This window comes from Erpetoichthys calabaricus, chromosome 11 (genome assembly GCF_900747795.2).
Source record: "Erpetoichthys calabaricus chromosome 11, fErpCal1.3, whole genome shotgun sequence".
Taxonomy (NCBI): Eukaryota; Metazoa; Chordata; class Cladistia; order Polypteriformes; family Polypteridae; genus Erpetoichthys; species Erpetoichthys calabaricus.
In genome coordinates this window covers 106,734,607-106,746,721 of record NC_041404.2, presented here as the reverse complement: position 1 = coordinate 106,746,721, position 12,115 = coordinate 106,734,607, and the positions used below count along the sequence as shown (strand labels likewise).

Genomic DNA, 12,115 nt, shown 5'->3' with positions numbered 1-12,115 from the left:
CCACAAGTCTTTAGGACATCATATGCAATCATATGTGTATGCTTTCTTCTTTGGTCAGCCCTCAATATTTGAGCAGAGCAAGCAAATACGAAGACGTCTACTCATTTTTTCAAGTTTAAAATTAATTTTCCTTAAATACAGTATGTGCCAGATTGAACTATAAGGCAGGCTACTGACAAGGGAATCTATGTTTGAACTTTAAAGTAGATTTTTCTTGCTTTAGTTTATGAGTCCAGATTTCAATGCAGATCACTTGCATGTCAGTTTGGAAAACATTCCAGATTATACTCATGGTTGGATAAGTTTGTTTTGTATTGTTGACTATTCTCAGGTGTTATGGATCTATTGTATAAGACTAGCCATGAGAATGGACACTAACAAGTATGGAAAGCTGTGAACCTAAGATCAGGAATCTGTCAAATGTATGTGAGGGGGTTTGCATCGCAATGTAGAGTCTTCTGAGATGATAAGTCTGAGTGGAAATTCATACCACTGTAACTACACATAGGACCATAGTGCTAAAGGTAAGATGTAATTAAATTTGGACGACAATGCAGATAACTATGAATTGTAGATTTAGCACTGCTGTAGATTTAGGCAAGTCCATTCTAAAATGTAAATCACATTTGGGTAAAATATATACCCGGAATGCAGCTTAAGCAATAAACTATAGTGACTTACCTTGTGTTTAGTCATTGCACCCACTATGAGTGGACATACCATGCCAGAGAGTGTACCCACACCATTAGAAATGCCCATCAGGATGCTGGCATAACGAGGAGCAATGTCCAGGTGATTCACATTGAAACCTGTAAGTGCAGAGAAACTCAGAAACTTCATAATATATTCCTACGTGTCTGTAATGAGTTTGGTCTTCTAAGAAGCAATTTACACCCATTTATCTTATTTGAAATGAGTGAAATCCTTCAAAATTGGGACCTTGGCATGCTAGAAGGACTTGGGAACCTAAATTTTCCTTAGAGCTCCAAATAGGTTTGCCCATGGCAAACTGGTCTAAAGGACAGGTATGACAAACAACAGCCCAAAAATGTGTCTCTCATGGTAGGCCTAAATAAATGTATGAGAATCCTGCCTGGAATACTGATACCAGTACCCATTCCTGAAGGCGGCCATAGAGGTGGTGTTTGCAGGTGATTACCAAGGGACTAAGAGCAGCTGCATGTAGAGTGTTCAGATTCATCTTTAACAATCTGTATGGGCCCACATTGTAGGCTCACCACCTACAAAGCACTCACCACCTACAAAGCAAGGTGTGAACATTGGGGGAAGTGTCAACTGGATAATAGACAAGTTGTGAAAGATCTAGGTATACTAGATTTTGTCAAAGTAAACTGCGTTTTGGAATGCAGAACCAAACCTTTCTGCCAGGGAATGAGCTGGAACTTTTGCAGAAATTTGAGAAGTACCAGCAAGGTATCGTCGGACTCACCTGTATACCCATAATTGGCTCTGGATACTCAATGAAAATTGGTCTCTCTGCTAATTGGAGTTGCCCATGGGAGAGTCCATGGGACACACTGTGTCATCACTCTTTGCCTATTTAAGTTGGTGGCACGAATGCCTTAGATATCCAAGTGTGAATAAGATCTTCTCAAACAAAGATGAACAATGATACTCTCTAGAGCAAGTAAGGTGCAAATCAAACAAGTTAGAATACGAATTTTGTAATGTTTTTTAAATATGACTTTTGCATAGTGTTTTGTTATAGGTACATAATTTAAATGATAATGCTGGTTCTGACCTTTGCCATTTTATCAGTTGTGCTTCAATCTAATCCCTTTGACTATCTACTCTACTATGTTTAATCTTAATCACATTCCAAATAATTTAATGAACATAAAAAGACCACCATGGTTTTCATAACACCCCCTATAGATAGATAGATAGATAGATAGATAGATAGATAGATAGATAGATAGATAGATAGATAGATAGATAGATAGATACTTTATTAATCTCAAGGGGAAATTCACAAATTAAATAGAATTAATGAGGCAGATGACTTCTTTAAAGACCAACTGTATATTCGGCTTTGTCTTTGTTGTGGTATTTTTCCACCCCTTTCTACTGTTCCCAGATGTGCTTGAGATGGGACCGTGAAGTGTAGCCCCAAAGTGTTGAGTAAATGGAGTTCATACTGTGATGTACCTTAGTTGCAAACCTCAGCTGCAAGGATGCAACTGTGAATAAGCAGTGGTGGAAGCATGGTGCATGTCATGCATTAGTAAAGTGAATGGCCCAGAATTAGATGTCCAGTTCCTCAGTAACAAACTGGTTCCTGGCTTTGCAACCACACTGCCCTATAGTCAAGTTCCATAAGAGAAGCTTCCACAGAAACAAATACTTTGTCTTGGGATTCATCTTAGGGTCAGAGATTGTCAGGAAAGTGTGTCCTTTCCATCTTCCTGAGCACAATGGAAACTACTGGGAATTGGACTGAGAACTCCAGATGCCTTAAAATATGTTCTGCTCTCTTTTTTCAGGAGAAGTTTTGAAGTGGTTCAGGAAAATCCTAGAAATTCCTTGGGTTTGCCCAGCCCAATAGGGTCACCCCAAAGAAAAAGGAAATTACACAGTGATTTCAAAACACCCCAACCTTAAGAGGGTAAAATGAATCTATTCTAATACCAGGAAAATAAAACAGCCAGAATGTCAGGTGGATTTAAATGAACGTTTTACTAATGTAAATTAGTAAGCACCAGTAGAAAGTACTATACATTGTCTACACGAACATGTTGCGTATAAACACAGGCCTCAACACACAACCACAAAATTTTCAATATTACCTGATATTGCAAATCCACTGAAACCAACAGCAAGGACTAAGAATGAGATGGCAACACCCTTGGTGTGAGAAAATCCAACTACAAGCAAAAGAGTGGCTTCCATTCCAAAACCTACAAAGCAGAACCATCATTTCAAGCAAAGTACAAAGAAGAAAGAGAAGAAGAGAAGATCATATTTTGATTATAGTCTCTATCTTAGCCTATCCTAACTGTGCATAAAGATGTAAACCAATGAAAGAAATCTAACTGGGACATATTTACAGTTAGTTTGGCCCCTAGAACCCATATACTAATACTTTATGTCTTTTTCTAACTAAATAATTGTTTGGTGCTATCTTTCTTAAAGCTTAGCTCAGATGTGTATTTTAATGTACTGTACATATCAGATCTGTGTTGTTCTCCAGTGTGATTCTGAATTGGGTCCATCATGTTTCTTGTGGACCTCGCATCAAATAGGAGAGGATACTCATTAACATAGACAGTGAAGATGGTTCAATAAATGTTATAAGTTTCTCTAAAATGTATGATAAATTATTTCAGTTATAAACAAATTAAATTTACAGAAAACATGCATTTATATTTTAGGCAAGACAAATTAAAAATATTTATAATTAGTGATTTGGTAGCATACTAGGATAAAATTTCAGTCTGGGTCTTAAGAAACAGCTTAATTTTATGTTTTTCATTTTATTATGGAATAAATGTATGAAGTGCAAACGTGGACATTAAAAGGGGAGACTTCCTGGCAGCTAATAAAGAGGTGTAACTTTAAATAAATTTACCCTAGAGACGGGGTTTGAAAAGAATATTATTGCCATGCAGCTTAGTTGGAATATTTTAAGTCATATGAAAATGAGGAAATTGTACCTTATATTTAAATCTTGTAATAAGTTGTTCTGGTGAAACAGCAAGATGTTTTAAATGATTGCTATAATGTAGAGAGGATAGATGTTTCACTCCAAAGTTTAATTTTCATGAATATAAGTTTAGCAGAATTCCGATAATTACCAGTGTCATTGTACTGGAGATATTGCTTTATTGCAGATATTGTTATTATTATAATAACAACATAACATTTTAAAATGTTTCAATCTGATTAAAGGTTGTGTGGGGGTCAAAGTCTAATTTTCTTTCATCAAGTTCAAAGCAGGAACCAATCCTGGACACGGTTCCAGCCTAATGCAGGGAAGTTGGGAAATTCCAATTAATTTTACACAAATGACTTTGAGAATGAGGCAGAAGACCCCCAAGTACCTAGAGAAAAATAAATGGAGACAATGTACAAACTCTACACAGCCAAAGAATGGGTGTGAGATTTGAACCCCAGATGCTGTAAATTTTAGATAGCAGCCCTAACCATTATGCCACTATGTTATTACTACTAATAATAACAATATTTCTCACTTGTGGGGATCCCCAACCATTCCCTGAAGAAACAGGAATGAAGTTAAAAATCCTGCACTGGAAAGGACATCAGTCTACTGTGATGCACCACATGTACATGATAGAAAGCCTTTAGACTGTGAAAGGAATCTAAAACACCTGGAAGAAGCCAATACAAATACAAACTCAATACAACTCACCTTCTTTCTCATTATAATTATTAGGTAGCAATTTTGATTATATACAGATCCTTTCATAGTAAGCATGAATAAAAGGTGCTTTCAAATACCCACCAGCACAAGATAACATTTATGATTGATCACTGCTGAATTCCATACAATATTTCATATTGTTCACCAAACCTATTGGTTTATCATCCTTATTGTTCTGTATCGATATTATAGTGTTTGACTAATGGTCTCTAGAGCAAGGTTCTCTGTTAATGACAGCAGATCCTATATAAAATTGTAATGGAGTGAAGGAAAAGGCTGTTCTTCTGTTGTTTCAGTAATTGAGTTGCAGTTACACATCATCACTAACAGATAAAATGTTTTTTCAAAGAAGATCACTTTATGGTTTTTGGTTGCATGGTTAAGCTGCTTATGTGTGTATTTTGAGCATTGTGAATGAATAAAAAGACATTCTAAAGAAAACCAAAACTGTGAGGCTAATTGAGATGGACACTTTTGTTGTCCTTAACAAAGGAGCAGTTTATGGGATCTGGCTTACTTACCCCCACAATTCATCATCTTACGGACATTTGTGGTGGACATAAGTTGTCGGCTCCGAAGAAAGTCTGCAATCTGTCCCCCGATTGGAACAATAATTGTCATGACAAGATGAGGCAATGCAGAAAGCAAGCCAACCTATCAAAGAAGGCAAAATACAGACAGTTGACCAAAGAATGAAAACCAAGTGACAAAATTAACAAAGCATAGGGTACTGGAACAAGTTTAGATACTTTGCTGAAAGCACAGAGGAAAATGGACTAGTTATGAGAAAAGCACCTTGCTGATTTCAAATCCAAAGACTTCCTCAAAGTAGGCGGGCTGGCTAATAAGCAGGAGGTAGAAAGTCCAGCTTCTGCAAAAATTGGCAACGATGATTGCATAGACTGGCATTGATGTAAAGAACTTGCGCCAAGGGGTTTTGAATTTCTGAAAGAAAGAAAGAAAGAAAGAAAGAAAGAAAGAAAGAAAGAAAGAAAGAAAGAAAGAAAGAAAGAAACAAAAGATTTTTCATTCAAATATTTACCAAAGAAGAGATTAATGAAATACTCTAGGCAGAGTTAAAAGCAAGATTTAGAAGATTTGGAGGCACTTCAGTGACAAAATGCACTGAAGACTACCTACACCTCTGGGCCTTATTGGATTTTAATAATAAAGGATATTACACAGTACTTTTATTTCAAAATAATGAAATTTATATATTTTTGAATGGTGGGAATAGACATTTTTATAATCCAGTAACATAGAAATATAGTATATAGTATTGCCGGAGCGGCAATCATGGGATTGCATACATTTTTCTAATTGTGAAGTATTTCTGACACATTTCTAATATTCAGTATTAAAACAGGTATCATCCAAAGTTACTCACACTCACTGATACTAACCTGTGGTATAGCTGGTCTGCGGCTCAGAAAATGTGGCCATTTTAAATAAACAAATAATTGGATGCGCTTGCACTGGGGAGTGGAGCAGATGCAAGCGATCTGCCAAAAAGACGTCTCGAATCCGGGTTGGTGTGAAGCGGTCAGCCATTCATGCGTTGCCTTGCTGGCATGTGCGAGTGGTTCAGTCACAAAATGAACTGAAGACTAGGAAAACCTCAGGGCCTTATAAGATTTTAATAATAAAGGATATTACACTGTAATTTTTCAAAACAATTAAATATATTTTTTTTGAATGGTGGGAATAAACATCTTTATAATCCAGTAACATAGAAATATAGTATCTGTTTAGTTTGCCTGGATCCAGCAACCACTTCATACCAAATAAATGGGGAGTGCAAGGGATTAGACATGCATGCACGAACATTAAAGAAAGAGAAGAAGGCAGATGCAGGAATGAGTGGGTTCGAGAGAGAAGGCGTGTCCCTGGAGAGGAGTGTGTTGCGGACACTTGGAGCAATTGAAATGGGCCACTCCGGCTAAGCATTAGGGTTGCCAGAGGGTCTGCATTTTCTCACCAAGCTTAGGCCAAAAAGTAGTCCAAAAGTACCAAAATGAGCCCAATATAACTTGACAAACTGAACAATATAACCGAAATATAAACAAAACTCATCATTTTTGTATTTGAAGATTATTGCAAAAACATTCCATATTCTACATGCAAACTGCATAAACTTGTTTCCTTAACTATAATTATCAGTCACAGCTAGTGACACAACATGACATTCAGTACAGCATAGTGACATACATGAACTGTGTCAAAGCTAATGCAAATGGCAGAAAATAAGAACCACGCTAAAAGGAAGGCATAAATAAAGAAACGTAGCATATGCAGAACAAACAGAAAAACAATGAAATGAATTATTCATGGTATTCAAGGTGCAACACATCATTTTGTGTCTGGTTGTATGACAATGTTCGCTGCTAACAAGAAATACTTCAGTGGCATAATAGAAAAGGATATATGTTTTACAATATTATCAACTAGGAGAAATTTAAAGCATCAAGGTCATCACTGTCATTGTCTTCCATAGATGAAGCGTAGATGTCAGATGTAAAGCATGACAGCAATGATGCTGATGGCACAAAGCCATTGCAACAGAAATTATGTCTGGAAATGAATGTTCAGAATTACTTCAAACAGTTTTTGCTGCTTTCTATTTTGGAGTTTCATTTTCGTAAGATTCATCTCAGTAAATGTTCTATCCACAGCAGTGTTGCTAAATGGAAGAGATAGGAGTGACAGGGCAAACTGGCCTATTTCACAGAAATTAAAGTTACCATCTCCATCTGAGTCCATATGATTGATGACATTTATCCAGAATTGCTCAACATCCAAATCATCCATGTTAGGCCAGGAAACAAAGCTAAGTTTGTTCCACTGTTGCTCAAGTGTTCCCAGGTTGCATTTGCCATGATATAATGGCAAAAATGAGAGCTGAGACAAGGTTGTTTTTTTCTTTCTTTCCAACTGCTTAATGTTTGTTTGGAAGTCTTTGCTGAATCTCCTTCAGTAATTCCATGAGGTAGGAGTGGCATCACCGCTTAATTTCTTCCTCTACTGGCGACCTTTCCAAGTTCATATTGGCTAACAGAACATGGAATTCAATGCCAAAATTAACTGCGCTAACAGGAAGGTGATTGGCTTCATTGTTGATGTTGAAAGTGAGCAACGCTGTCCCTGTCTTAATGATAGCAGCTCCAAAATGCGTCAATAGAGATTAATCAGTTCATCAAGCAGTTTCACTGGACTGGCCCTGTCATGCCGAAATCGATGGTTTAATCTGGAAAGTTCGCTTAGAATATGCCACAGAAACACAAGATACAACTTGTTTTTTGGTGCACTGAACATTTGGAACAACAAGTCTGCTGTGAAGTTACTCTCTTCATCTTTTCCCAGCTGAAAATGAAGCTTCAATTCTTCATATTGATACAGCATGCTCTTGACACAAGGCGAAATACACAACCATCTTGTGTCAGACAGTTTCAGTATCTTCAATGAACTGTCTCTGACATTTATGCAAGAATGAATTTTTGTATACTTGATGTGCAGTACTATGACTGAACCAATGGTATGTTTCAGATACCATGAACTCAACATTACAAGACATCACTTTGAAGATATGTAATGAGACAAGCTGAATGGAATGACATATGCATTTCATATGCACTACATTAGGGCTAAGCTCACGGATCTTTGTTATCACAGAATTCTGACAGCCACTCATTGTGTTGCAACTGTCGGTGGCAAGTTTGATGCAGTTCGCAGTTCCAGTGCCTTGAAAACAGCATCAGCTGTTCCCGACTCCAAAGAAATCAAACCTAGAAAAGATGTGACAATCTTCTGCAAAGTAGAACTATAAAAGTACACAACAACACTCAGTTGCTTCTCTGTTGTTACATTGGTCCTTTTGTCGATGGTAAGTGAGTATGGTGATTTTCTAACATCCTCCAATAATTCTTCATGCATTGATGGACTAAGAACATGCTTGATCAGGGCAGTACATTTCGTACAATGAATAGCCAGGTCTTTTCCAGATATGTTACGAATTAATTCACCCAGATGGTCTATGGTTAATATGCTAGAGTAGCAAGCGATGTGTACAGCTAACCGTAGTTCAGCAACCTTAACTGAGCTGTCAACAATGACCAGCTTCGCAAGGTGACATCCAACATCAAAAAAACTTTGAGCATTAGAATGAGGAGCTGTGTTGCGACGGTGTTTTCCAGTTGTGCAATGCGAATTTCACATTGGCAATACTTGCAGAAAGCTTTTGTAGTGTCTGCTGGAATTCTCTGGATCCAGTCCTTAAATTCCGCTTCTTTTTCCCCTCTGCACAGTACTGCTGCTCGTATTTCGATCACTTACCCCTGATGATGTATTGATAAAATGAGAAACATTTGAAAGTTTTGTCAGTGTTTGATGTAACCAATAACTAGAGTACAATCAATCAAACATATCTTTGAAAGAATAGTAGTCCGTACATTTGTTTTCACACAGCGTCATACAATAATGACATCGATATGATGCCATTGATGAGGTTGAAACATTGGCCAAAAACCCGCACATAGCTAGCAAAACTAGCCCAAAAACCTCAGCCCGCTGCCATCTAAATTTTTCCCCAACAATATTTAAAAGAAGCCCAATTTGGCATGAAAACTGCCTAACTGGCAACACTGCTGAGCATGTATAAGGAGTGGGAGTGACCAGCCTCATGTATAATGCCGTGCATAGAATTCACACTAAAATATAGCGTATGGGCAAAAGATGAAATGTGCATACACAAAAAGAAATTCAGATGTACAAAACCATATGTAAGCCAACTTCCATGCACTTCCACTTTATAAATCCCTGTCCCTGTGAAATGTAACACATGTGCATGCACCTGCTGTCCCACCCTGACTCCTCCCAGAATTACACCCTTTGAATATGCAAATCAATATACAGAGAAAATAAAAAAAAAACAGGGACACAGTGAAGGAAAAAAGGTCAAAATGTCTAGTTTAATCTCAAAATTTCCACTTTAATCTCGTAGTTTATTTTGTAATTAAAGTAGAATGTCATAAACTTCATCTTAAAATTGATGTTTAATTTACAAGTTTCTCAAATCCCATCCTAACTAAAGTAGCACATTAAATGCTTCGTATTCTATGTGTTCTATGTGTGTGAATCACTACATGCTTCTTAAACGGGCTTTCTCTTTCGTAAACAGGAGCACGCAGGGACTGATCGCCACACAGAATACATTAAATTCATGATATTACAGGTCTCTGAATATTTTGGAATAGTAACATGTATACTTAATATCATTTTCATGATGAAATGCATTAAAGTATGTATTACACATACAGCGTGAGGCAGGAACAATCCCTAGACAGGGCACCAGCTCATCGCTATTGCAGTGCCACCGTGTCCCCACATGTTTAATCATCAACAGTATACATTATTTAAATTATCAGTTTATCTGTATAATGTAATATACATACTTTATGCATTTCATCTTAAAAATTATGTCAAGTACCTGTATATATTCTAGTATTGTAACATCTCACAGCTCCAAGAGGATAGTCCTTGGAAATCTAAATTCACTTGGAATCATCTGTAAATATGTGCTCTCTTTTATTGAAATGAATTGAATTGAATTCCTTTATTGTCATTGTATGGTACAATGAGATTAAACATGCAAAGCCTCTTATTATTTTCCTATTATATGATAAAATAATACTGTATAATAATAATATGATAAAAAACAATAAAAAATATACAATATGAAAGCACAAGTACAATATACATGTACATATAGTGCAGATAGTGCAGATGGTTCATGAAGTGGCTCAGTATGTGCAATATTACAGTTGTGCAAGTTTACAGTGAGGAAATTATAGTTATAATTACAAACAGTTCTACCGGGAGCACTTGATGGACTGAGTGAGTGTGTTTATAGCTCTTGGGATGAAACTGTTTCTGGGCTTTGATGTCCATGCAAGAAAGGCCCTGCAGTGTTTGCCGGATGGGAGAAGTTCAAATAGACTGTGTGCATGACTGAGTGGAATCCATGTACATCTGAGTGGAATCCATGCACATGCTGGTGGTTTCCCTGAGGCAGTGTATGCTATAAATGTCCTCCAGGGCTGGAAGCTGTATCCTGATAATCCACTGCACTCTTGACACAACCTGCCGTAGAGTTTTCCAAATAGCTGCTGTAGAGCTGTGATTCCACACTCAGATACAATGAGTTAAAATACTCTGAGTGGTGCACGGAGAGTAACAATGCTAAAGCAGCTATGGTGTTTGGAATAGCTTGGCCATTCTGTGAACCATTATATTGTTACAGGTTGATTACAGTCAGGTACCTTAAATTTGTAAACGATAAGCGGTTAATTTCAATGTATTTGATAAACCCTGCATCATGGATGTGAATCTAAGAAAGAAAGGGAAACCACACAGGAACAGTAGCACTGGAACAGTTTGCAAAAACGAACAGAAATGTATGTACACAAGGTGGGAGGTGCCGTAAGAAGACTGGAAAGGCAGTGGGGGGGTCAATGAGGCTTGGACTGAGAGCCCTAATGTGAGAGCCATGGCCTTTGGGGACCCTAGTCTGGATTTGGATAGGGAGCCTTACTGTGGCCATGGAACAGCAGGGATCCGGATCCGTGGAAAGTTGGCTGTGTCTGTCGGCAGGGCAACTCCTCTGCTGCAGAGGAGATGTCAGTTTTAAGAAAGATACATCTGTCTTTTAGAAAAGAACAGTTTTCTGCCAGATGGTTTATAACCTCATTTTTAATGGATTTATTTATTTTTCATTTTAACCTCCACAGCTCACTTTTTATTGGATTATTTATTGAATTTTGCACTGCACTTAATAAAAGTACTGAGTACTGTTACACCTTCCCCATGCTTTGTGTGGTTGCTCACCTTATCCCTCGGAAACGTTATCGCCGGTGATGGGTTCTGAAGACTCCAGCTGGGACCTAGTAGCATGGAGTGACCCACACCATCACATGGTCAATTCACTAATACACAATGAGAACATGCAGACCCTGCTACTGTGATGCAGACATGCTAGCACACTGCCTATGTTGAAACTTATGCACTAAAATGATTTAAATGAAATGTGTATCTAACTTTTGTTCAATTCGTGTAACTTAATTTAAAGCAATGTGTCTGCACAATCTCTCACTCAGTAAGTGTCACTTGATGAATAAAGCATAGTGTGCACAGTGTCACTGGCAGCCGCAGGCAGTATCTTTGTGAAATAATGCAATATAATTCAATACTTTTGTGAAATTCCGTAATAATTATTACAAAATAATGCCATACATTTATGAAACAGCTTGATATGTTGTGAAATAATGCCACACTTTTTTTGAGTGACAGGAATTGTTCTATTAAGAAAAAACTTTTGTTCATTTGTTTTTTTCAGTTCTTTAGTTATTCTTTGTTATATACAGTAACTACCTGGATATTAACATATAATATGATGTAATTTTTATTTGGTAGCAGAAATTTAGGGGGTTGTTTAGGAGAGGGGTCAGTTATAGCTAAGGTCAAAGCACAATTAGACAAGAGATTGATGGTGAAGTTAAAGGGATTATGCTGAAATCAGAAACAAAACTGGAATCCAACTAAAATTTTTCTCACAAGAGAAGTACCAGTTTTAGTTTTTTTTTTTGCATAGTCTATCATTTTTATTGCTATAATATTCAGACAATACTTTAAATAAATGAATGATCAAACCCAGACTTTTTG

General features: G+C 37.1%; 1 protein-coding gene across 1 annotated transcript in view; it reads right to left on the bottom strand.

Annotated features, from left to right (window-relative positions):
• LOC114660786 (vesicular glutamate transporter 1) overlaps nt 1-12,115 on the bottom strand; it is a 159,332-nt gene that overhangs the window by 11,632 nt on the left and 135,585 nt on the right. Inside the window, exons 8-11 of the mRNA XM_028813682.2 lie at nt 5,198-5,347; nt 4,924-5,056; nt 2,808-2,918; nt 682-809 (exon numbers count right to left, since the gene is read on the bottom strand). Of these exons, the coding sequence (XP_028669515.1) occupies nt 682-809; nt 2,808-2,918; nt 4,924-5,056; nt 5,198-5,347 (522 nt within the window). The remainder of the gene's footprint in view (nt 1-681; nt 810-2,807; nt 2,919-4,923; nt 5,057-5,197; nt 5,348-12,115) is intronic.